Here is a 26485-nt window from a genome sequence, read left to right on the forward strand (position 1 = left end):
AGATTTCCCTTTATTTCTTTTTTCACTAAAATTTGTTTTTCACATCTTTGCTATCAATCTATCTAACCACATACTTTTTCCTTTCTTGGCTCCCCCTCCTGTGTTTGTTCATCCTCTCGACTTTCTTTCCTCATATTTCTCAATGCCATCATACCTCACTTTTGCTTCTAAATTCTTTTTTTTAAATGTTTTAAAGTCCTGGGTGGTTCAGTTGGTTATGGCTCAAGTCATAATCTCACAGTTGCGAATTCAAGTGCCTTATCGGGCTCTGCAATGACAGTGCGGAGCCTGCTTGGGATTCTCTCTCTCCATCTCTCTCTGCCCCTCCCCCCTCAAAATAAGTAAATAAACTTAAAAAAATTAAAAATATAAAAGTTGCATAACATTCCATGGTGTGAATCTTCCAAAAAATCCAACCAACCAAACAAAAATGGATTGAAGTCTAATTGACTTCAAATACCATATTGATTTCAGGTATACAGCATAGCATGTACATCCATGCTATATACATATATAGCATGATTTGACGTTTGTATACATTGTGAAATGGTCACTACTATGTGTAGTGGCCATTTCTATTCCAGTTCTTGCGATCAATTATCATTTTTGCTCACTCCATTCTTTTTCTTACCGTCCACCTGAAGCCATTTGATGTTTGCCACATAACCTGTGTTATTCATACATATTCTTCATACTTTTTCCCAGTGGACAACGGAGTGGTAGAAATATTGTATCTCTTGGAAAATCTGTCCATGTGATTTGGTATATGAAAAATTACCTGACATGCTCTGAATGGCATTTTTCTACAGATTCATTCATTTATTTGCTCAACAGATACTTATTAAGCACCTGCTATAAAGAGCACTGTGTCAAGGAACAGGAAGGAGTGAAAAGAAGGACAAGATATGATATTTATCTTCGTGAGATATTAAATATTAGAAGAAAGAGTTGTAGTGGCATCTAAGTGGCTCAGTCGGTGAAGTGTCCAACTCAGGTTTTGGCTCAGCATGATCTCATGGTTCCTGAGATTGAGCTCCAAATTGAGCTCCACGCTAAAAGTGTGGACCCTGCTTGGGATACCCTCCTCTCTCTCTACCCCTACTTCTACTCATGTATGCACCTGCATGTGCATGCACTCCCTCCCTCTCTCTATCTCTCAAAAAAAAAAAAAAACATTAAAAAAAAAAAGAATTACAATGCAGTATGACAAATGTCATATTGCTATGAGAACATGGGATAGGAGCCCCCAATGATCGCTGTGTGAAAGCTTCTCTACTGTATTACATTTTACTTCCAAAACACTGTTGTTTCTTCTCTGCCACCCCCTTCCTGTGTCTGTAACTTAGGGGCCTTGCATTGGTGGAAAATGGCTGCATGCTCTGATTCTGTTTGGGCTATGTCAAGCACTAAAATAGTCACAACCTGTGACATAGACAACCTCTATGACAAAAAGGATCAGGATTCTGAAAGGCAATTTACACCTTATGCTTTCAAAGCAAAAAACCAAATACTCAATTTTTGGCAAATCCATATTTGAGGAGATGGGAGTTATAGTGGTAGTGGTGGGGTCCTGAGGGGCAGCTCACCTCAGGAAAAACCACTGATTCAAAAACAAACAAACAAACAAACAAACAAACAAACAAACAAAGTAGAAAGGGGGTGCTTGGGTGGCTCAGTCAGTTAAACCTCTGACTCTTGATTTTGGCTCAGGTCATGATCTAGTGGTTGGTGGGAATGAACCCTGCCTTAGGCTCTGTGCTGACAGTGTGGAACCCTGTTTGGGATTCTCTCTCCCTCTCTCTCTGACCCTCCCCTGCTCTCTCTTTCTCTCTCTCTCTCTCAAAATAAATAAATAAACATTAAATAAATAGAAAGAAAAGAGAGAAGGAAGGAAGGAAGAAACTTGAGATTTCTGTGTATACAAAATTCTATTGATTCTCATCAATTAAAATTCAGAAATGTTTTAGCTAATAATCCATTATTTCCTATGAGTTTTTAGCATGTCATCACTTAGTAGAGCAGCTAGGAGAGAGATCCTGAGACAAAGAATCTAATATAGGACAAGGATCAGGGCAACTAACCTAGAGTGGGGTAAGACCCCAGAGAGTAGACTGGATGTGGGGGGGCACTGCAGTGGGAAGACCTGGCCACTGTGAGTGCAGTGTGACTTAGGAGGGCCTAAGATATCTGTGTAGGGAAGGAGGTCAACTGTACTCTCTGGGTAAGCTCATCCTTTCCCTGGCTCTAATTACTAGCATGTGCACAACCATACACCTTTCCCAGGCCAGGTCTTTCTGGTGAACCCACGATTCCTAGGACTTCTATTTGATATCAACCTGTCCCCAGACCTGCTCCTCTTCTTCCTTCATCTAATGTCACTCACCCACCCAATTTTCCAAGCTGAACCAGGTGTTGAGCTGACTCCTTGTCACTCAGTTGTGAGCAGGTGTCCACAGCGATGCTTCAGGCTGTCTACTGCTGCCCATTCTTGTTGTTATCCCTGAGTCCCAGCCATCACCATCTCAACACTACATCAACTTCATAGATTACTCACTGATTTCTCCACTTATTGTCATGTTTCAAACCATCCTCTACCCTGAAGCTAGAGTGAACTCTCTAAAGCACAAATCAGATGTGTCCCTCTTGCGTTCAACATTCCATTATCCACAGGATGAAATCCAAACGGGTTAGTGTGGAGCACCAAGACCTTCAGGATTTGAACCCAGCCTCAGGATGATTCTTCTCAAACCCTACTCATGGCCTCCAAATGCCAGCTATACCTAACAGTGCCCTGAATGTAGCTTTCTCTTGCTTCTGGGATTTTGCACATGTTGTCTCCTTGGCTGGGGTGACCTTCCTGCCTGCCAGTGCTTGGCTAATGTCTGTTTATCCTTCTAGGTCTCTGCTTGGGCATCTTCTCCTAAAAGAAGTCTTTTCTCCCCTCCATTGCCCCCAAGACTGGGCATGACATGCCTCTTGTGAGCTTACACAGCACCTGACCTCACTCCTCCCAGCACTTAACACCCTGTTCTGTGAGTAGAGTGGGGCCTTGAGCCTGTTGACATTTCCGGTCCTAAGTGCAAGAGCTGGCACAGAGGGTACACTCAATATTTGATGAAAAAGGGGCAAAGGAAGAAAAGAGGTTTAGGGGCACCTGGGTGGCTCAGTTGGTTAAACATCTAACTCTTGATTTTGGCTCAGGTCATGATCTCACAGTTCATGAATTTGAGCCCACGTTCAAGTCTGAGCTGACAGCTTGGAGCCTGCTTGAGATTCTCTCTCTCCCTCTCTCTCTGCCCCTATCCCACTTGTGCTCTCTCTTTCTCTCTCAAAATAAATAAATAAACTTAAAAAAATTTTTTTAAAAGAAAAGGGATTTTTGAGAGTAGTATGAAAGGTGTTCACATCATACTTGTTCTATTTATTCATTTTCTTAACTTTTTCCCTCCCCCATTTCTGCTCATTAAGACCATAATATATGGGGCCCCTGGGTGACTCAGTAGGTTAAGCACCCGACTTCAGCTCAGGTCATGATCTTGTGGGTTGTAGTCTGCTGTCAGCATAGAGCCAGCTTTAAATCCTGTGTACCCTTCTCTCTCTGCCCCTCCCCTGCCTGTGCTCTCTTTCTCTCTCAAAAATAAAATAAACATTAAAAATTTTTTTAAAAGACCATAATATATGGTTTTAAAATATCAATTAATAATCTGGACCTGGAGTGACTCTCCTCTGGATGAATCCAGATTGATTATACAGGTGATGAATGACCATCTAGTACTGAAAAGTTAACATGGTTATAAGTCATTCCTTTGAGAAAAAAAAAAACCCAAAACCTCAAACTCCATCATAAGCAATATACCATAGTGGTCAAAAGATTACCTTTGGTCTCTGAGAGACTGAGTTCAAGTCTTGGCTCTGTCATTTGCTATGACTTTGGGTAGATTATTTAACCCATGTCTCAATTTCCTTATCTATAAGGTGGTGATCGCAGGAGTATCATATGTTTTTGAGGATTACCCAAGGTGTACAAAAAACTTAACACATTGCCATTTATTATACAGTGTCAAAAAATGTTGGTTATTATAATAACTAGTGGCAGCAGGTCTCTGAAAGACTCTCTGATTTATTTCAATATGTATCTCTCTTTCTTTTTTTCTCTTACAATTTAGCAATTTATAGTCAGATCTGAACTGAACAGCCCCAGTCACTTCTTTCCTTTCCTCTCCATATCTTCCTTCCAATTCCCATATGATGCATGATTCCATGGCCCATCTCTGCTGCCCTGAGTCAGGAATTAGTCTACATAATCATGAGATCTTTGGAGTTCTCCTTATGAGAAACATCATCTGAAATCCTGTCCCAACTTGAGAAAAGTGTTACAGATTATATACAGGAAAAGGAGTCTTATATAAGTTATAAACTCTCAGGTTTATGTTATTACTAGGACCTGTTATGATTAATAAAACATACATATTTCTTATCACATTCTACATATGACTAGTCATATCTTTGGGTGTAACATCTTGTTCCAGATTTAAACCACTTTTGTTTTTGCATCTTAATATTTGCTACAGCTAAAGATCATCCTTATCAATATGAGATTTGGCACCTGGGAGTTGGGTGATAGAAGCAATAAAATCCAATAGTATCACTGGCTTAGTGGAGAAGTTCAGGTATTGAGCAATGATAAAAGATATTGTTGGTTGGAAAGCTAGTGACTCTTGTTGTGCTGTAGCAAAATGTTTGATCCAACTGTCACCTGCTGAATCATGTAAAGAAAGCACACAAATTGAATGTGTAGCTAGGGGAAAAGGTAGGGAATGTAAACTTTCTGTTTGTATTGGTTGCTTCTTGTGGCTTTTAGCCAACTACTACAATCAAGATATGAACTTGGGCTGGAGCTAGCCTACCTGTTAACAGAAATGGAAGGGAATACAGTTTCGCTACGGGATTGTCTCTGCCTGTGATCTAAATTGATTATGAGCCTTATAACTGGGAGTCTTGCCGGGGTGAAAAATCCAATTACTTTTTCTGCCCAGACTGAAGCAGTAGTAAGATGCGACTGCATGTTCATCCAGCCTTGGCAGGAGATAAGAACGTGGGCCCAAACCCCTTTCAAGCATCTTCCCTCAGTATTCACTGCTAGACAATGGAAACAAGTCCAGCCATAAAGACAGATGAAGGGTATTGCCATCCCACTCAACTTTTTCTTTCTTTGCTTCAAAAGGTCTGAGGAACAGTCAACTTCAATTTGAGAAGGATGGGACTGGCAGAGCATAAAGAGCTATAAATAAAAGATCAGAGTTTTCAGGCATAGAGTTTCCAGACACAGTTTTAGGCTGTGGTAACTCACACTTGGAACTGACTGGAAGCAAATAGGTTGGAAGCTTTCTACATTTGGACAGAAATCTCTAGCTTGGCTTGCAAAACCTTCTAATTATTCAATTCTTAAAAGAATCCCTGGGTCCCAGCACCTGCACAAGAGAGAGTAGTTGTGGAAACCCTGCAGCTCCAAAGAACATCACATCTTCTAATGCCCATGGCTCAAATATAGCCATGGAGGAAAATGGACAAGGGAGAATCTCCCAGAGGGCAAAGCCAGAGGTCATGGTGGACAATAGACAAGGGAGTTCAGCCAAGGCAACAGCTACCAGAGGGGCCAACCAAGGCATGTACTGCTCATGTAAATGCAGATAACTTATTTTTTGGTTTGTGAATTACCAGACCAGGAGGAGCCACATCTGGTTGTGATGGAGATGACATCACCCAGAGATTCTGGATTTGGGGTGACATGCAATACCTGGATGAGACTTTGGAATCATCTCTTTTGCAGAGTGAGACACATGTGTCTATGTTGGGGAAGAAGAGTATGCATGATTATTTGGGAAGCCAAACTGCTAGCTTCCTTCCAGAATCCATTCTTCTCTTTCCCTTTAATAAAAGAATTCTGATTTTTAACTAGGCACATTGTTGCCCAGCTAGAAATCTTTATATCTCTGCCTCCCTTATCATTTAGTTAGGGTCAAGTATTTAAGTTCTGACCAATGAGATAAAGAGTAGCTGGGTTGCAAGGAGCCCTTGGAAGTGTCCTTAAAATGGAAGGCCATGCTCATTCCCCTTCTCCTCCATCCCGCTGATTCCAATGTGGATGTTGTAGTTGGAACTTCCGTGGGCATCTTGGACTATGACAATGAGGGCCTTGGAGAGCTCAAAGAAGCACGACGATATCATGGAGCTAGCAAATTAGCCCTGAATTGTCTTACTTCTAGATCTTTTAAATGAGAAAGAATAAAGTTCCATCTTATTTAAGCGACTGTATTTTGGGATTTTCAGCTATGAAGCTGAATCAGATCACGATTGATATACTCTCTCTGTGTGATTTGGCCAACTGAACTTTAAGAATATAAAGTAGTTCGGGGCGCCTGGGTGGCGCAGTCGGTTAAGCGTCCGACTTCAGCCAGGTCACGATCTCAGGTCCGTGAGTTCGAGCCCCGCGTCGGGCTCTGGGCTGATGGCTCAGAGCCTGGAGCCTGTTTCCGATTCTGTGTCTCCCTCTCTCTCTGCCCCCTCCCCCGTTCATGCTCTGTCTCTCTCTGTCCCAAAAATAAATAAACGTTGAAAAAAAAAAAAAAGAATATAAAGTAGTTCATTTAGTGTTGTGGATTTGAGGTCTCGTCCACTGATCAGCTGAACTATTTGCTGAGACGTTGAAAAGAAACGCCTCTGTTGCTTTAGCTTGGAAGCAGCCAGTGTTGGACTTAATTAGGATGCAAGACTGATACAGTTTCAGAGTTGGGAAAAAATTCCATAATGTTTTGCCCAATTAAAATGATTATAGAGAGTACATTCCCTGTGGCAAATGGCATCTTGCCTACTGTGGGGACAGAGAAAAAAACTAAAGGTTACGTCTGGGTGGGAGTATCTCTATCACCCATGCTCTCTGATCTAGTCTTAGCATCCAGTATTAGAAAGAAGGCATGGTTCCACAGGTCTGATAATTTAGAAAAAAAAAAAAAACACGTCAGAAAAGTAGTCAAACTTAATATATTAAAACTAAGTTCAATGAATGTTTATTCTACTTTCTATGGGCTTACATAGGGTTTCTCAACTCTGACACTATTAACATTTTGTACCAGATAATTCTCTGATGTAGGGGGCTCTCCTATGCATTGTAGGATGTTCAGCAGCAACCCTGGTCTCAGTCTTCTACGTTCTAGTTGCACACCCCCCATTCCAGTTGTGATAACCAAAATGTCTCCAGACATCGACAAGTGTCCCTTAGGGGTCAAAATCGCCTCCAGTGGAGAGCCATTGGATTAACACGAGGCTCAACACTAATTTCATGTTGTTTTACAATGTACAGGGCCTGCTATTCGCTGGTGTGCTGGGTGAAGAGCTACCAGTTTCCTGGAATTGGGACACAGGACCGAAGCTTATTTTAGTTACCTATACTTGATAGAAAATTTCGAAAATAGCTATAATTTAACAAGCACCTCATAAAGGTCACACACTCTCCTCAGTACTTCATATTTACTACTTATTTTGGGAAAAGTTTTTTTTTAAAGCATAGGAAAGTACAACAAAACAAAACAAAACAAAACAAAACAAAACAAAACAAAACCTTGAGCACATAGATACAGAGAAGAGGTTGGTGGTTGCCAGAGAGGGGGGCGGGCCATGGGCAAAGTGAGTAAAGGGGGCCAAAAGGTACAACCTTTCAGTTATAAAATAAATAAGTCATGAAGATGTAATATACAGCAGGGTGACTATAGTTAATAATACTGCCTTGCATATTTGAATGTTGCTAAGAGAGTGGATCTCAAAAGTTCTCATCACACACAAAAATTTTTTTTTGTAACTATATGTGGCAAAGGACACTAACCAGGCTTAGTTGTGGTGATCATTTTGCTATATATGCAAACATCAAACTACTGTAATATTATATGTCAATTATACTTCAATTTTTTAAAAAAGTACAGGAAGGTACAATAACAGTTTTTCTACATTTCTTGCCCAATTTCCTTCCCCTCAGAAATTTGGTTTGTATCCAGGCCATATTTTTATACTTTTACTATGGAGATATGCATCTCTAAACAATATTTGGTGTTGCTTTGGGTATTTAAGAATATTTACATAAATGCATATCACGCATATCATAGTGTATGCAGCATTTTTGCACTCAAAGTTATATTTTTTTGTGATTCCCCCATGTTGTTACACATAAACCTGGTTATTTATTTTCACTTGTATATAGTATTCCATTGTATGAATGTAGTGCAATTTATTTAGCCACCCTTCTACAGATGGACATTTGAGTTGGTTCTAGTAAATCTCTATTATAAAATAAGACTACAGTAAACATCTTTCTATGCCTCTTTGTGCACATGTCCAACACGTGCAGGGGTTTCTTCAGAAGTAGAATTGTTGGATCCAGAGGCTGGGATTATTTTTAACTTTACTGGCTAATGCCAAATTGTTCTCCAAAGTGATTGAATCAATTTACATTCCTACTAGCAGTGCATGAAAACCCCTGACTCCCCACAATCCTCTCCAGTGACTGTTTCATCACAGTTAAAAAATTTTTCTAATTTTATGGGAGTGAAGTATCTCACTCTGAATTTCTTTGCATTATCATGCTTTTGGTGAAATTGCACATCTTTTCCTATATTTGTTGGCTATAGTGGTTTGTTCCGTGGGTTACCGTTCATGTCTTTTGCTCGTTTTTCTATTGGGTTTTTATTAAAATGTTTGTTTAAAAGAATTTTAGTATGTTCCATAGCAATGCTTTGTTTATTTTATATGTTACAAATATCTTCTTCCAGGTTTTTGTTTGTCTTTAGTTTTTAAAAGATATCTTTCATTGCGTTGAAGTTTTAAACCTTAGCGTAGTTTAATTCATGTATATATATTTTTATCATTTGCCTTTTTTTGGACCTTGCTTAAGAAATCATTTCCTATTCCAAGGTCATAAAGAAATTATCCTGTATTTCATAATGTTTTCATGTTTTAGTTAAACATTTATTTCTTTGAAGTCTTTTTGTGTGTATGGTATGAGGTAGATCTCATATACCATCTCTTAACCTTACAACAACCCTATGAGGAGGCATCATTCCCACTTTACAGATGAGAAAACAAAGATCTAGATAAGTGACTTGTTCAAGTTTTATAGACAGTAAAAGGCAGCAGAACCAGGACTTGAATCCAACTTTATTTGGTCTCCAAAAGCCATTCTGTTGTACACATGGCATGATGCTCTACCAGAAGGCCAGGTACAAATAAACATGACATTTTATCTTTCAAGAAATTTTCTTGCATCCTTATTGTAAGGGTACCACTTAACTCTAAATATACCCTAGATGGGAGATGACTAAATTCACTTATTTTCCTTCTAGAGGAAGGAAAAGGACCTGTAGAGGCTCAGGTCCACTTTGGCCCTGGGTCCTCCAAGCCTTAACCAGTTTGAAACACCAGTGGATTGGACTAAACTGGGAATTAAAAGAAAAGTGGGAGTGGCCTCAGCCACCACTGAATCTTGGAAATTCATCTGTATGTTTAGGATTCTCTTTCTTTTCTGGTCACTTGTTCTCTGTAGGTAGATATGATAGAATCAGGGCAGAAAGAAAAGTCTAGAACAGCCGTTTGTAGCATGTTACTGTTTTCCCCCATTGATTTATAAGATTGTTTCATAATATAAGACTATTAGCTCCTTTTCTGTAATTTTTATTGCAAATATTTCATCAAGTTTGTTATTATTCTTTTAGTTTGTGATATCAGTATGTTTTGACTTATCTTTGGTGTAATCACATCTGTCAATCATCCCCATCATTTTTCTATTGCTTTTATGCTTAGAAACTCCTTATGAGCCTTAGATCAGTTTAAAATAACATACAGTTTCCTTTGGAAAAATTTTAAAGTTTTCTTTAAAGTCGCTTTTCATTATATGGTTTAATATGAAAAGTAATTCCCTTCCGTTTACCCCAACCTCCACCTCCACTCCCCCAAGGTATTTACTCTTAACAGCTTCTTGGACACCAATTCCAGAGTATTTTCATCAATGTAGAGCAGAAAGTACATTTGCAGCAACAAGTCATTTAGTGGACTTTTTCACACCGATTCAGAGTTGTGTGTCCCCAAGCTGATGACTATTGGATTTAATTTTCTCTAATCTTAAGGGAGCTACAAATCTCACCAAGAGGCCACCAAACCGGCCCTGCAGCCACCTCCCTAACCTTTTCTGACCTATATATGCAGAGGCAGGAAGGTTGTGGGAGGAGCATTCGCTGGAGTAGCATTTCTTGATCTGGAGTCCTCAGGGATTTGTGGATGGAATTCAGGGGGTTCATGATCATGAGTGGGAAGAATAAGTCCGTCCTTATTTTTACTATCTTCTGGCTGAAATTTAGCATTTCCTTCCATTACGAATGTAGACAACAAACCATAGTAGTATCAGCAATACATGTAACTTTGTCACCAGTAGAAGCCACAGGTGTTTTCATGTTACACACAGTTGTTGCAGATACCTCAAAATATCATTTACACTCAGCACCACTTAGAAATCACTGCGAGGATTGTTACATGAGGCAGCATACATTAGAGTACAAATTTAAAAAAATGTTTTTTTCCTTTATAATATTAGTTTCCTTTGTAATATTGCATATTTTATTTTATAAACATTCTAAGAAGAGGTCCATAAGTCTTTTGACATAAGACTACCAAGAGAATCTATTCACGAGAAAGATCTGGATAGAGGGTTTGTGGTTTGGGGTGCTTCTCCCATTGGTCCCTCACAGCCAAATGAGAAGCTTCCAAGTTGTCACTAGTAGAAATTGAGTTGTGCTATCTTGCTGGTACCCCATTCAAGGTGGCTCCTCTCCCCAACCCTCAGGCTGTGATGGGCATTGCTGGGATGGTTGCCTGGGGGTGAGGCTGTGAGTGGAGATTACCTGGAGAGCATCTTCTGGGTCAGACAATAGTACCACCCATGGGTGGGCCCCTCCAGGCACAAGAGCACAACCACCAAGACAGATGAGGCTGCAAGAGTCCAGTGAAAGTGCTTTTGCCCTATTCTTCTTGTCCTCCATCCCCTCACCCCCACCCACCCTCAGAGGGGTTAGAAGCAGCAGGGAGAGGGAGAGAAAGGAAGAACCGTGCAAAAGGAGAACCTTATTCCTCCTTCCCAGATGGACCCTTGGGCCACAAGTCCAGCCTAGGATGGATGGAGGGGAAAAGCCTTTGGATGTGAATGGATATGAAATTAATCTTTGACTTAGCCTGGACTTTAATATATGCAATAGAATCTTAGTGACCAGAATGAGACTGCTTTTGAAGCTGAATGACTAAAGAGCTGTGTGTTCAGCCCAAGGAGTCGAGAAAGGAAGATTTGAAGGCAGAGGTTGAAGAAAAAAAAAAAAAAAGAAGCTATTTCATGGCATACCCCACACAGTTCAGACTGTCCATTGTACTGGTCTCATGTGCTTGCATATCCATTTGTTCTTTTTTTTTACACAACCCACTTTTTTTTTTTTTTTACTTTACTTATCTGAGTTACATATATTTTTATGGTTTCACTTTTTAAAAACATGTAACTCTTTAATTCAAGTGGAATTTTGCCATGGGGGGGGGGGTGGGGATGGGGGGAGAGGGCAGTGTGACTTTTACCCTGAGGTTTGGAGTCCCATTGTGACCAACCAAGTCCTTGATAGTCCGCACACCTACCCGGCAGGTTTCACTGGAAAGATGTCGCCATTGCTCCTGAGGCTTGCAGGGCTCCTGTTGATTATGGTTTGGCAGGCTGCTGCTCAGGCCCTGGGGGAGGGAAGGAAGGACAGCAGGCTGAGTCACGGGGCAGATACCTAATGTGTAAGGAGAATCTGAGCCAGAGCTGTGAGGGAGCGTCTGGTGGACACACTGGCAGGACCTTGGTGTCAGTGCTTCCTGCCTATGGGCCGTGGTCTGGACAATAAGGCGGGGGGGGGGGGGGTTGGGGGTGGAGTGGTTTGACTACCTCAAATGGCTGAGGCTGATGGCCAGAAGGTGGGGTGGATCTGCTGAGAGCTTTTGAAGGATTTGAGGCACCTTCCCATTTCTTCCAACCCCATCTCTTCTCAGTGTTGTGGGTAGTCGCCATATTCATCTGGCTGGTCTCCTGCCTCATTCTGTGCCCACCAGGCAAATAAGTCTTCCTTCCAAACTCACCATTGCTGTCTGTCTTCCCAGCTTGAATCTTTTTCCTTACTTTCACCTACTTTCTCCATCTTAAATCTTTTTCTCTTCCTTTCATTGTGCTTATTTAATGTCTTCTCTCCTCATTTTTCTCCATTACCTCTTTTTCTTAAAAAAAATGCAAAACAGAAGGATCATAGAGAATTTTCTTCCCACTTTAAACCAACCCCACGTATGCCTTTAAAATTATTATATACTAAAATTTTTTATCGTGTAGTACTCCATACATACAAAAGGGTATAAAATAAAACGATTCCCTTGTATTTGACACCCAAAATAAATATTACCACCTCTCTCCTTCCCCTCCACACATTACCAATACCTTGAATTTTTTTACGTATATTGATTTTTGATTCCTTACTCCAAGGAATAGTTTATGGATTAAGAATGCAAGGATGGGAGGTGGATGGGAGGTAGTGGGGGCAGGGTCAAAAAGCCCCCTTCTAGGGCTCCTGGCTGGCTCAGTGGGTTAAGTGTCCGACTTTGGCTCCGGTCATGATCTCACGGTTAGTGAATTCCAGCCCCACGTTAGGCTCTGTGCGGACAGCTCGGAGCCTGGAGCCTGCTTCAGATTCTGTGTCTCCCTCTCTCTCTGCCCCTCCCCCACTCACGCTCTGTCTCTCTGTATCCCTCAAAAATGAATAAACGTTAAAAAAAATTTTTTTTTAAAACCCCTTTCTGCTCACAAAGGATATGCGTTAGACTGAGGCCAGGCACAGACCCTGGATTGTTGTCATTTGAATTAGATCATAACAGCCCCCTTTAAAAGGCATGCTGGTTATTTAAGTAATCTACTACATTAGCAGCTTTACTACTATAGGTAGGGCTTCTATCTTAACTACTCATAAAAACGAAGAGAGGGTGGGAGATTCATGATTTAGCAGCATTTCGTGTAAAAACCGTGGGGCTTTGTTAACTGTAAGACTTCTATCAGCCAAAAGTGTTAAGTGGCTTTGAACGAGATGCGCACAGATTGTGCTACCAGAAGTGCGATGTTCCAAACATAGGAGCAAACGCTGGAGTCACGTGACAGCCGGCCTAGCATGTGCAATGCTAAGTAAGCATCAGGGGCGCCTGGGTGGCTCAGTCGGGGAAGTGTCCGACTTCAGCTCAGGTCAGGATTTCACCACTCGTGAGTTCAAGCCCCACTTCGGGCTCTGTGCGGACAGCTCGGAGCCTGGAGCCTCCCTGGGATTCTGTATCTCCCTGTCTCTGCCCCTCCCCCACTCGTGTTCTGTCTCTGTCTCTGTCTCTCTCTCAAAAAAGTGCCCCCGGAGGAACACAGGCTGGGTGGGGGCTTGAGAATGTTCCAGGGGAGGCTTCTGTGGAGGAGGGGCAGGCCTGCACAGAGAGTGCTAGAAGGACCTATGTGTGTGCTTAAATTCCCCGGATTTTACCGGAGGCCCGTTTCCTTAAGGGGCCTCCCCGTTTTTAGCTCCTCTCCATTCCCACCCTTCCACAGCACGGCCACCACGTGTCTTCCTAGAGCACATATTGAATCATATCAGGCTCCTCCAGAAAAACAGGTGGTGGCTTCACCGTCTTCGGGATAACAACGAAACTTCTTAGCACGGCATTAAACGTCCTGCGTGGCCTGGCGTCGGATTTCTTTCTGGGCTCAACTCCAGTGACCTCTCCAATGACATCTCATGCACACGGAGCCCGATCACAGGGCACACTTTTCTTGTATCTTGTAGAGCGTGCATTTCCCAGTCCTTTGCTCTTACCGTGCCCTGTGACTAGACTAACTCTCCTTGCGTTCTGTCTTCATTGATTTTTTTTTTTTTTTCTTCATTCTTCCACATCGGATCCAAAGGCCTCTGTGGAGCCTTCCTTCCCAGAGTCCTCTGGCTCAGGTGATATCCTTTCCTCTCTCTCTGGGCAATTTGTTGTTGACAAGGGGTTGGATTTGCACATCTGCCTAGATGGTAAGCTCCTTAAGGTTAGGAAGTCTGTGATTAATATAGTACAGTCTGTGTATACATATATTTACAACACACTATGCTATCTATGCTCTATATTTTATATTTATATATTGTATATTACATGTTTTTATATATTTCATACACTGTATATATTATATTTTATAATTTTTTTTTGTAGCTCTTCTCTTCTATCTGAGGACAGACACACTGTGGATGTGCATTGGTTTCTTCAACTGCCTATTGGAGGAGAATACTTATAGGGAATACAATCGATGTTTCACTGACTTTACTCCTGGCCCCTGGAGTCCAATCCAGTGTAGCTCGTGAATACGACTTTAAAACTGACTTGCTGAGCCAAGTACCGAAGCCATTCAACTTTGTCTCCCAAAGAATTTCTTTCCCTCACTTGGGAACATGTAAGTTATATTATCTGTGTTTGGAAAAACACAGAATTAAGTCTCCATTATCAATTCTATAGTTTACCTTCAGCGGATACTTTTACTCTCACACTAGTTTCATTGTGCCACCCAGACCTTACCTTGAATAGTTTGCAGACTACCCGTGGTGTAGACACTTATTCTAATAACATCTCAATCCAAACATCACCAGGAAAATATATTTTCTGGAAGAATATTGGCTGATGCTTTCAGACCAGAAAAGCTTTTGGATTTTTGGATGTTTCAGGTTACCTATATTAGAATCTTTACCTTTTGATCCTAATAGTCAAAAGATGATGGGGTCATTCACCTTTTTCAATGATGGATTCATAATTCCTGAAGTACCAAGTCTTCTGCATGTTGATGTAACAGGACTCATTAGGTCTATGTCTTGGTTTGACAGATATTCCCTCCATCAAAACAGTGAACAGACTGAGTAACTTCGTCTGTCTGGGCTATGGATATACAAAAGGTCTGAGAATAATCTGGAAATATGGATATGAGTTCTGTATTCTCAGCATGACTTGTTGATTCTGCAGGGTGTGTGTGTGTGTGTGTGTGTGTGTGTGTGTGTGTATGTGTGTGTGGTGTGAGTGTGTAAGAGTATGAGTGTGAGCATGCATGAGTGCACCCATGCAAAATGAAGTTTCAGAGAAAGTGGATTCACACAGGCTTGAAGGAGGACTGAGCAGGAAAAGGTAGCAGGGCCTCTTTGGATGTTTGATCTAGGCTGTGTGCCAACAGGAGGGAGAGTCTGGTTTGGAGAGATTCCAGGGGCAGAAACAAGGATGCTATAGAGGTGGGGTTCATGTGTTTGGAGAAGAGGGATTTTGTCCCACTTCGATTGTTCTGATCACTCTGTGTTGTAATTTATGACTCTGCATGGATGACTATCCTACTAGACTGAGGAGGTATGCAATAGATTTTAAATAAAGTTGATTTTCAATTGGCTTGATACTTACAGAGAGATTGGGACCTAGGAGGAAGCAAGAGCTCTGGGAAGGTGATACTTAGAGGGAGATTGGGACCTAGGAGGAAGCAAGAGCTCTGGGAAGGTGGGGACTGGGCTTGAGAAATAGAAGTGAGACCAGGTCCAAGCCTGTGTACATATGGGTTTGTACTAAATTAGTGGAATAATGTGGAACTATGCAAGTAGTTTAGGTTGCCTCTAGTTGTACTCCAAGCATGTTTTGGATTGGAGAAAAATCATTTTTTCCACTTCAAATGGCCACCTGACCTTGTTGTATTGGAGTGCACAAAGTAGGAAGTTCACAGAAAGGGTCTTGAACCCATGGCATCTCTTTGAAGGTAAATTGCTCTTGGATCTCTTTACAGTTGGAAGCAGAAAGCTATTACAGTAGCCAATGCCTTCTGCCCAAGGGCATGCTGGGATTCCTGATGAGCCCTCAATGAAATGTACTTTCTTTCCCTTTAGAAGCAAGAGTCCAAGACTCCTCTTCAGGAGTAGAGTGGAAACTGTCCTTTCTCAGGACTTTGGGTTCAGCCATGTTTTAGTTTAGCCAACAGTCAGCTCAGGACCTTGAAGCAGAAATAACTGCATGTGTTCTAGAACTGCGAGGGATGAAGGAGGAAGGCAGTGTAAGGAGAAGGAACTGAACAGGAGGAAGCCGAGGCAAAGATACAAAGATGATCATCTTTGAGAACTGCCACCAAGGCTAAGGAAGGGACTCCAGAGATAAGAAAGGTGACATATAAGGGGTTGAGCTTGAGACAAAGTCCATCTTACCAGTGAAGCCACCGAGATGTTTAGAGAGCAAATGTGACTCACATGTGGACCAGTCTCTGGCTAATCATGTGGGCTCAAGCCTAATTTTACCGTGTGTGACTAGAGATAAAAGAAGTAGCAGTCAAGGCCATTTCATGTGAATGGAGTGATAACAACCTAATGAAGAAACACTTTTCAGCTAGGTGAAAAAAGAAAACCCTTAAAAAAGTAAACGTAAATTCAGAACCATGGACTAACTAACTGTAAAATCAGTCCTTGCCAGTATTCTAAAATATGAACCTTCCACTCAACAAATGGCTTCTGTCAACAGCACAAAGCTTGCTGCCATAACCCCGAAGGAGAGGCAGTAACAGACTTTAAATGTGGAAAAGATTGGTAACACGGAAGCAAGAGCCAGCAAGACTGAAACCAACTAGTCCTAAACCACAAACACCAGAAAAAAAGTCAACATACCATTTGTCACCATTTCACCACCAGCATTGCTTAAATAGCCTTCATTGAGGACGCTGAGCCCCCAGGTGGCAGCTGAAATCCTCAGCAAACAGTGCATTTTATTGTGGTGGCGTCCCACCCAAAAGGGCAGCTGGAAGCAGTTTGTCAGTGAAAATGTAAGAAAGAGAATCCGTGGCCACTCAGGGCTTATGTTAAATATCAAATGGAGGTACTTCAAAATTTTAATTTCTTTTGGTGGGGGTGGGGGTGGGGGGATGGATGGAATGGAGAGAGACAAGGAGAAAAGAAAACACCACGCTTTGGGGAAAAAAAAAAGAAGATATTTGGTCAGAGGGATGACTTGATCATTTTCCCCATTGTTCGGTGTTGGTTCATGCCCCCCCACAGCAGGTGAGCCCGGAGTGTCTGAAGGGATGTATATTGCCCATCTACCTCACATATGGACATGAAGTTCTTTTTGTGTCTGAGAAGACCCCTTAAATTTTCTTCTCAATAAATAGGTAAGATTTCTACCCTTCTGCCTCTCCTGAATGCATGTTGCTTGGCTACACTTCATTACTTACCGATTTGGATTACCTCAAGTGGGTTAAAACAAAGAAAACTCATACTTCTCTGAAAACCCTTTGTTCAATGGAATGCCATACTTGTCTGAACTCATCTGCCGTATTTGCCGATGGCTACTCAATGTCAAGGAGCAGAGATGAGCAGATATGTTTGCAGATTCTATGGCATACTTTCTTTAGTTACTAAAATATAAAGTTACCAAAACTATGTATCTAAATGTATATATAATATATACTAGGGTAAGGCAGAGAGTATGAGTGTGGACATTAATTTTGGGCCTACTTCCTGTCAGGTATTTTTTTGAAATTATATTACTACTTAATCCTTATAACAATCAATGAGTTATCCATTATTTCCCTCATTTTACAAAGGAAGGAGTGGAGACTCAGTAACCTATTCACAATCACTTTAAAGATAACAGGCACTTTTTGCATGACAACCTGTGGTCTTTTTGTGAGACATTAGCTGCCATGATGCTGTAATTGTGTGGGGGAATTTCAGCAGTTTGAATGCTATCAGAATGAAAGCTAACTTTATGATACATTTATTGGTGTTTTCACCTCTAAACATTGAATGAATGGTGGTGGAGAGGATAATACGAAAGGAAGCATTTTGGGGATCACATTGGTAGCGATTTCCTGTAATGTTTCTTCTGTAAATCTAAGTTGTCACTTAGAAAATCTGATGCAGCCGACAGTGTATAATACAGTTACTTGCATTACTGGGTAATCTGCCCATTTGTTCCCAGTTTTGATGAGAATGGACAAACTTTGGAAAAGCATGGAGACTCTTGCTTTTGATAAGAGAAGGTTGCTTCAGAGTAAAAATATTGGCAGAATACCACAGAGTAAATCCAACAAGGTAACTTAGTGCCACCTTGCAGATATCCTCAAATTATTTTGTTGGAGTTATTAAGGGAAGGAATAGATGTACAATTCAAACTCTGACTCAATCATGAAAGTAGCAGAGGTAGATACTTTAATATTTCTACAAATATCTCTTGAACTCTCAGGGTTCATTCATTTTAAGTTAACTAAAGATAGACCATGCCAAAAGGCATAAAGAACTAAACTTGATTTCTTTCTCTTTTTTTTTTAATTTTTTAAACATTTATTCATTTTTGAGAGAGAGAGAGAGAGAGCATGTGCAGGGGAGGGTCAGAGAGAGAGGGAAACACAGAATCTGAAACAGGCTCCAGGCTCTGAGCTGTCAGCATAGAGCCTGACACGGGGCTTGAACTCACGGACCATGAGATCATGACCTGAGCTGAAGTTGGACAGTTAACCAACTGAGCACCCAGGCACCCCTAAACTCAATTTCTATTTACTTCCCCAAGGGCTAGTTATATCTCAACACTCAGTTTTTTGGTGCTAGCAAATGGTACAGGGAGATGGTAGGTGTGCATCTGAAATAATGCTTTAAGATTTCTCCTATATTTTAAATTGCTAAAAGCAGAAGCCAGGCTTAACTCTGTTTGGGCCCCTGCAGACCCAGTCTTTGCTCTGCTCCATGGCTTGGGATGCTGACAGATGAGAACTTTATCAACAGGCTTCCTTCCTCTGCCTTCTAGTTGGATACAACCAAGGGGAGGCATCTTTGCAAATCTGGAGAGTGGAAGGACACAGAGGTCTAGGCTCCCTCCCCCCTGGGTTGTGGTGAATTCAGGAGGACATCTCTCACTGAACAGTTGCCTTCTTCAGGTTCTGATAATCTACCTCTTCAGGTGCTAGTGTCTCCCTACTGTTGCTAGCCCAGGATCCTGCCCAACATCTTGTTGGATTCCCTAACTCTTCCCGTACCTCCGTCAATAACCTCTTTATGAAAGTCTCCTTAAATTAGTTTGGCCATGCCACCCAACTCTTGCCTGAACCCTGACCGACTGCTTTTCAGCACAGTGCTTTATACATACATACAGAGGCTTTTAAATTCAATGAAAAAGAATGGCTTGACCCTTCTGATATTTGCATTCAAATATTGCTTATTGTAGGGTGACCAGTTGTCCCTGTTTGTTTGGGTCTGAAGGGAGCTCCCAGGATGCAGGAATTTTAGTTTTGAAATTGGGACAGTTCTGGGCAAACCAGATTAATTGGTCACTGTAGGAATACATTTTTAAAATTTGTAATTGGTTTAGAAAAGCATTATCTTATCTTTGAAAAGATTTCTATGATGATATTTAAGTTAAAGTTGTTTTACTAAATAGAGTATTCTCCACTAATGAGAAAATTTGTGTCTGAAATGATTCTTGTAAGGCACATCAGTGTAATGTGAGCAGAGGATGTGTTATTTTTTTTGCCTGTTCAAATCTGTTTACTCTTCAGAGGAAGTCACCCAAGGAACTAGTGAGACATCAGGGTGATGATGTATAAGTGCTTACTAAGAAGTTTTGAATGAATAGAGGGGCAAAGTACATCACAGTGAAAAAGAGCTGCTTGAATATGGTTTCTGATTTAAAAAACACTTTCGGGCATTTTAAATGACAGTTCTCAGTATCCCTGTCCTTCCAGTGTGCTGTTATCCTGAGAACGTAGGAAGATATTTGCATATTAGGAAGAACGTATTTTATTGCTTTGTGTAACTAATTCCATTTGTTGGTATATTTTAATTCCTAAGAGATCAGTTTAAAAAGAAAAGCAACAACCTCAAACAAAGCTAATATTTTAAGAAGAAATCTTTATTTACATGTCGGGATATAGTTGGGTTATATATTTTTTTCCCCATCAGAAATGTGTTTATTAAATGACAATATTAACAGTGATCATACTGCTTTTGTAAATAGGCTGCCTGGGAGGAGGAAATTCAATAGAGTTAGAAATCCACCATGATCTGAATGCTTTTCAATTCAAGATATTATTTTCTGGTAGGAGAGCTTTTGACTATTCACTGTAGGAAGCCAGAATTGCAAATATGTATCCCTTTACTCCTGCCACTCACTCTCAGTCTTCTTGATCTACTTCTGTTCCCCAAATCATTGTTCTCTTCTAAGAGCTGGACAAGTCATTTAAAACAAATTGGTAATATTGGCTTTGGTTTAAATTAGAATTTAGTAATTTACCTCAGGTGTGTTTGGAGAGCTCCCTTTGGTATTGTCTCTGAAATGGCTGTTGTCAACATTGTTTTCTGACTATAAACTTACTATAAGGGATGTGTGAAAGATATTGATCTAAGTGTATTAAATTTACCTCATTGCAATAAACATTTATTGAGTGCCTACTATGTGTAAGAGGATAATAGAAAATCAGACTTCATAAAAGGAGGGTATCACTTGAAACATCACACAGATGGAAAGAAAAAAAAACAGTAGTCACTCATTTGGGTTAAGTTTTAAAAAATTACATTCTGGGGGCGCCTGGGTGGCGCAGTCGGTTAAGCGTCCGACTTCAGCCAGGTCACGATCTCGCGGTCCGTGAGTTCGAGCCCTGCGTCAGGCTCTGGGCTGATGGCTCGGAGCCTGGAGCCTGTTTCCGATTCTGTGTCTCCCTCTCTCTCTGCCCCTCCCCTGTTCATGCTCTGTCTCTCTCTGTCCCAAAAATAAATAAACGTTGAAAAAAAATTATAAAAAATTACATTCTGTATATTCATAGCTATTTTTAGACCGAGTTTTCAAGATTGGATTCCTCTTTTCTTTTGTAACCTTGTGCAATTTGTAAGAGTTTAACTCTATGTTCATACGTAACATTTTTTTTCTTCAGAGAAATGTGAGAACATGAAATAAGATCCTAGAGTCCCACAGTAAATTTTCCATGGCCTCCGTGGCTTGTCCACAGATGTGCCTTGCAGGATTATTATGTGTTGCTCGTGGCTGAGAATGTAGTAGAATTTCAGTTTAATGGACTTAGTAATAATTATTGGGTCACACTCCTGGGTTGCTGTTGCCATCCAAATGGACTGCAGAAATGAACACAGAGGTCAAAGAACCTGTGCCCCTGTTCAACACAGATAGGAGCATCTGGTCCAAATGTGAATTTTCTTTGGTGGCAGAGACCACTTTCTTTCTCCGTAATGGCAATAGGAAATGTGCTGGGGGAAATGACAAAAGATTGTCAGAATGGAAGTTTTTGGGTGACCATTCCAGTGAAGAAATTGTGCTGACAAAAACAGATCAAGAAAATCTCACATTGCAAGTGGGCAGATTATCTGATCATAACTTAAAATGCCTCATCCTGGCTAATAATGGTGTGTTTTGAGGTTTATCAGTCAAGGGTCAGCCCATAATAGTTCTTCTGCCTTTGTTGTCTTCATTATAGCTTCATTTCTTTGGCTCCAGACGTTATTTTCATGTTCATGAAAATGAGTCATTAAAAGCCGTAAAAAGTGAATATCTTATTGTTTAAAGCAATTAAGTAACAGTCTGCTCAGGTCTTGTAAGAATGGGGTCAAGATAGGTGTATGGATGGGGAGGGAGGCCACCTGACGTGGGAGGAGTACTTAAAGGGGGGGCAAGATTCAGTCAAAGTTTAAACTGTTTGATGTTACATTTTGTCCAAAGACAATATGTATTAATACAGTTAAACATATCTTTTTTTCTCCTTTTTTAAAAAATTTAAATTCAGGTTAGTTAACATATAGTGTAGTATTGGTTTCAGGAGTAGAACTTAGTGATTCATCACCTATATATAATTCCCAGTGCCCATCCCAACAAGTGCCCTGCTTAATGCCCATTACCAATTTAGCCCATCCCCCAGCCAACACCCCTCCAGCAACCCTCAGTTTGTTATCTGTATTTAAGAGCCTCTTATGATTTGCCTCTCTGTCTGTTTTTTATCTTATTTTTGCTTCCCTTTCCCTATGTTCATCTGTTTTGTTTCTTAAATTCCACCTATGAGTGAAATCATATATTTGTCTTTCTCTGACTGACTTATTTCGCTTAGCATAACACATATCTTTTGACCCTCAATTCCACTTTAAAAACGTTTATATTAAGAGGGGTGCTTGGGTGGCTCTGTCTGTTAAGTGTCCGGCCCTTGGTTTTGGCTTGGGTCATGATCTCATGGTTCATGAGTTTGAGCTCCCCCATTGGGCTCTGTGCTGTTGGTGTGGAGCCTGCTTAGGATTCTCTCTCTCTCCCTTCCCTGCTCGCACTCTCTCTCTCTCAAAATAAATAAACTTAAAAAAATTTTTATATTAAGGAAAACCCAACAAAATACATGCACAAAGGTGTTTATCACAGTATCATTTAAAAGCAGTTAAAAATTTTTTTTAATGTTTATTTATTTTTGAGACAGAGAGAGACAAAGTATGAATAGGGGAGGAGTGGAGAGCGGGAGACACAGAATCTGAAGCAGGCTCCAGGCTCTGAGCTGTCAGCACAGAGCCCAACGCCGGGCTTGGAACTCAGGAGCCGTGAGATCATGACCTGAGCAGAATTCGGATGCCCAACTGACAGAGCCACCTAGGTGCCCCTAAAAGCAGTTTCAAAGTGAAAATAATTTGAGTGCTTATCAGTAAGGAGTTGGGATTCTCTGCAGGAATCCAAAATGTTGATGTAGATGTGTATTTTGTGTAAGGCCATGGTGTATTATTTAAAGAGAAAAAATACCAAAAAATATGTCTAACATCATCCAATTGTTTTTAAAAAAATACTTGAGTTAAAAAAAGAATATATAGATATAAATTTGCATTAATTGCATTAATTACATAGAAAAGCTCAGTACTATAAAATATTTTTTCTGAATAGTAGGTTATATGAATATGAAATATGAATGATTTTTTAAAATTTGTTTTATACTTTTAAAATAAAAAAATTGTACACGTATTACCTTAAAAATCAGAAAAACAACAAAAACAAACAAAAAACTTTTCATTTTAAGAACTGAAATACAACTTTGCCTAAGCAGAAGTCCCTAACTGTAGGTCCTGGGTGCCTCAGCTGTGGCAGGAAGTCTCTTTGCTAGGAAATTAAAACCCCCAGATGCACGTGGGCTCTGGGAGCTGTAGCAGTAAAAGTATCCTAGTAGTCAAAACAGGAGTCAAACAGCTGAGAACACACTCTTTCAAACATGACTTTGGACCCTACTTCTCACCCACCTCTCTCTTCCTGGTTTCTGTCCCATGTCCTCACTGCCTGCTAATGCTTATATCTGAATGCCCCACTGATTTCAAACTCAACATTCCCCAAACTGACTTAGATCTCCACCAGGTCTTTTCTTATGGGATGTAATCTCTCCCTCATTTGACCTTCCATAGTTCTTTGTAGCCTCTGTTGGGGCACCTATCTCCTGCAACCTGTATCATATTGATTTGAGCACTTGTCTTATTCCCCTTGCAGAACAAAAGCTCCTTGAGGCAGTGTTTTTGTCTTACTCCTGGCTGTCTACCATGAGGCCCCTAGTTCCATGCTTTTCTGATGGGAGGCACCCAAAACCATGTACAGTAAATCAATGACAGGACGGACAGATGACTTCTGCAGGTTGCTAGCTCTCATGACATCTGGGCTTGCTTGTTATTTCTTAGCCATGTAGAAAACCACTTTCTCGTTCAATTTCATCCTGTCAAAAATCCAGGCATGCCTTAGTGAAGATAAGGCAGAACAAATTAATGCTGCCTTCTCTGATATTTATAAACACAGGGTATAGGATGTGCTATCATTTGACTTGGAGGAAGTAGAAAATGGAACCCAGCCAACTATTTCTTAGGTCATTAAAAGTTATTAAAGAAAGCAATAAGAGACATGAAAGTAACCATTGCAGTAAAGGGGAAGCTCTAGCTACAAAAAAATTAATTTAGAAAGGCCAGATAGAAGAAGATTCAGAGAATGGAAGGAAAATTCAAGAGAGGAGGAAAGGAGAATGCAAGAGGGAAGGAGTTGTCAGAACAGCTATGGAATGATAACTGTAGAATAACCAGAATGCTTCTGTTGAACAATTTCTGAACAGGTACTGGTACGATTACTAGTTTTAAATAAAAAGGGGTCCCTCTAAGAATTCTGCCCTACTGGATCAGAACAAATTCAGGTGCTGGAAGGTCTTACCATTGTTTCTCTTCAGAAATAACTTCCTAGTAGTATTCCCTGTATCTCCAGCTCTTATTTCTTCTTTTCCCCAAGCTGGTCCGTGTCCTGCCTGGAATGCCATAAAATTCTTCTGAGGTCTCTGCGTTCTCTGATCACCACCTGCAATTACAATCCCCACAAGAGGAATTTACTAAAGTAATTGGAAAATGAAGTCTCACAGCATTTAACTACTTTCCACAAGGTCTATATTGAATTTGAGAGTGAGCCAGCGTTTTGTGCTTGTGTGGTGGAAGCAATAAATATCATTAAGCACTGCATCAAAGTAGCAATGCATTTAAAACGATAAAGGATAAAAAACAATTTTCAAAATTGTCAAACTTGCTCTTCTCCACCTCAGTAGATGTCAATATCTTGCTTACTTGCAATGTATCATGAAGTATTGCAATATATTAAAGAGTTAGTAAGCCAAATGGCCTCATGTTCATCATGAGGGTGGGAAGACTGCCATTTGTGATCATGAACATTTGTGGGCATACACCTTAAGGACCAATTCAGTGTCTCTCTTTCCCTTTTGTAATAGGCTAGTGGACATAACAATGACAGTGAGATGGTCCTTGTCCTCAAGTGACCTTCAGCGTAGTAGGGAGACAAAGACATAGGTCTTATACAAAAGACGTCTTATACAAAAGGTCTGAAAACGAGGAAGTAAAGTGTGTTTGATGGAGAGTTGGAAATGATTCGTTGTGACGTAGAGAGAGCAAGAGCAAAGTCAGAGTCATGGAAAAGCATGTTGTGTTTTCAGAGCAGGGAGTGGATTGGCATCCACTTGTGGCAGAAGGTTTATGGAAACACATAGTCAGAGATAGTTCTAGAAAGTCTATACTTTTAGGAATTGGTTTAAAAAAAATTTTTTTTTTAATGAAACTCATTGTCAGATTGGTTTCCATACAACACCCAGTGCTCATCCCAACAGATGCCCTCCTCAATGTCCATCACCCACTTTCCCCTCCCTCCCACCCCCCATCAACCCTCAGTTTATTCTCAGTCTTTAAGAGTCTCTTATGGTTTGCCTCCCTCCCTCTCTAACTTTTTTTTCCCCCTTCCCCTTCCCTTCCCCCATGGTCTTCTGTTAAGTTTCTCAGGATCCACATAGGAGTGAAAACATATGGCATCTGTCTTTCTCTGTATGACTTATTTCACTTGGCATAACACTCTCCAGTTCCATCCACGTTGCTATAAGAGGCCATATTTCATTCTTTCTCATTGCCAAGTAGTATTCCATTGTATATATAAACCACAATTTCTTTATCCATTCATCAGTTGATGGACATTTAGGCTCCTTCCATAATTTGGCTATTGTTGAGAGTGCTGCTATAAACATTGGGGTACAAGTGCCCCTATGCGTCAGCACTCCTGTATCCTGGTTTTGGATAAATAAAAAAAGCTGAGGTCATTCCCTGTGACTTTTAAGACACTCATCTTGAAAATGATTTTAACTCATGTCATATACAGCTGAGCAAAGCCCTAACTCAGGTAGTACATCAAGATCACTGTTGCCAACACAGGGAACTGGGAAAAATGAGGTTTCGCTAAACCACTAAGAACGCTTAAGGAATTTGGTGGTAGTCAGCACTGGCCAACACTTCTGACGGGTACTGAGGTTTGGTGGGGAATGTCTGACTTGACTCTAATTGGGCTGATATCATCCCGCAACTAGTCCAACTGTCCTTACTGCGCTCCGTATGAATGGCAGCTGATCTTTTATGTCATAGTTTAATTTGAGATCAAATGTGCTTTTCTTGGAAGCTGCCTTTCTGCATTAAGTCAGGGAATGCTCAGCTTTCAGCAGAAGAAGCTGATAGCTGGGGAGTGTGACCCCTCCCTCTGGGCTGACCAGCAGCAATGAAGGGGTCCAGGTTGGTCTTTGGCCTCTTGAACCGTAATGATAATATATTTATTGAGAGCTTATTATATAGCAGGCTTTGCATTGTGCATTGCAGATATATTCTCTAATCTTCACAACAGCTCTCTGAGCAAGATTCTATAATTCTTGCTTGGTGGATGAGGAATTACAATCTATACAAGTTAACTTCCTTGAAGTAATGCTGTTAGTGGTGAAGCTGGGACTTGAACCCAGGCACTCTGAGGCTCTTACTCTTATCTTTCTTCCACTGTCAAAACCTGATTTCAG

At 40.8% G+C, this 26485-nt stretch overlaps 1 protein-coding gene and 1 long non-coding RNA gene across 4 annotated transcripts in view; one reads left to right on the forward strand and one right to left on the reverse strand.

Moving 5' to 3' along the window:
• Window positions 1-26485, reverse strand: part of CDYL (chromodomain Y like) — a 247916-nt gene that overhangs the window by 212250 nt on the left and 9181 nt on the right. For all 3 annotated transcript variants that reach the window (XM_040460511.1, XM_040460507.1, XM_040460506.1), the window contains exons 2-3: window positions 24313-24453; window positions 11713-11802 (exon numbers count right to left, since the gene is read on the reverse strand). In XM_040460511.1, coding sequence (XP_040316445.1) covers window positions 11713-11802; window positions 24313-24315 — 93 coding nt within the window. In that variant the 5' untranslated portion in view covers window positions 24316-24453. The remainder of the gene's footprint in view (window positions 1-11712; window positions 11803-24312; window positions 24454-26485) is intronic.
• Window positions 13887-17277, forward strand: LOC121020463 (uncharacterized). The gene is made up of 3 exons (XR_005786140.1): window positions 13887-14147; window positions 14323-14560; window positions 17169-17277. It is a non-coding gene; the product is annotated as an uncharacterized LOC121020463 (long non-coding RNA).

The sequence above is a fragment of the Herpailurus yagouaroundi genome, unplaced genomic scaffold (genome assembly GCF_014898765.1).
Source record: "Herpailurus yagouaroundi ecotype Mexico unplaced genomic scaffold, PumYag 250, whole genome shotgun sequence".
NCBI lineage: Eukaryota > Metazoa > Chordata > Mammalia > Carnivora > Felidae > Herpailurus > Herpailurus yagouaroundi.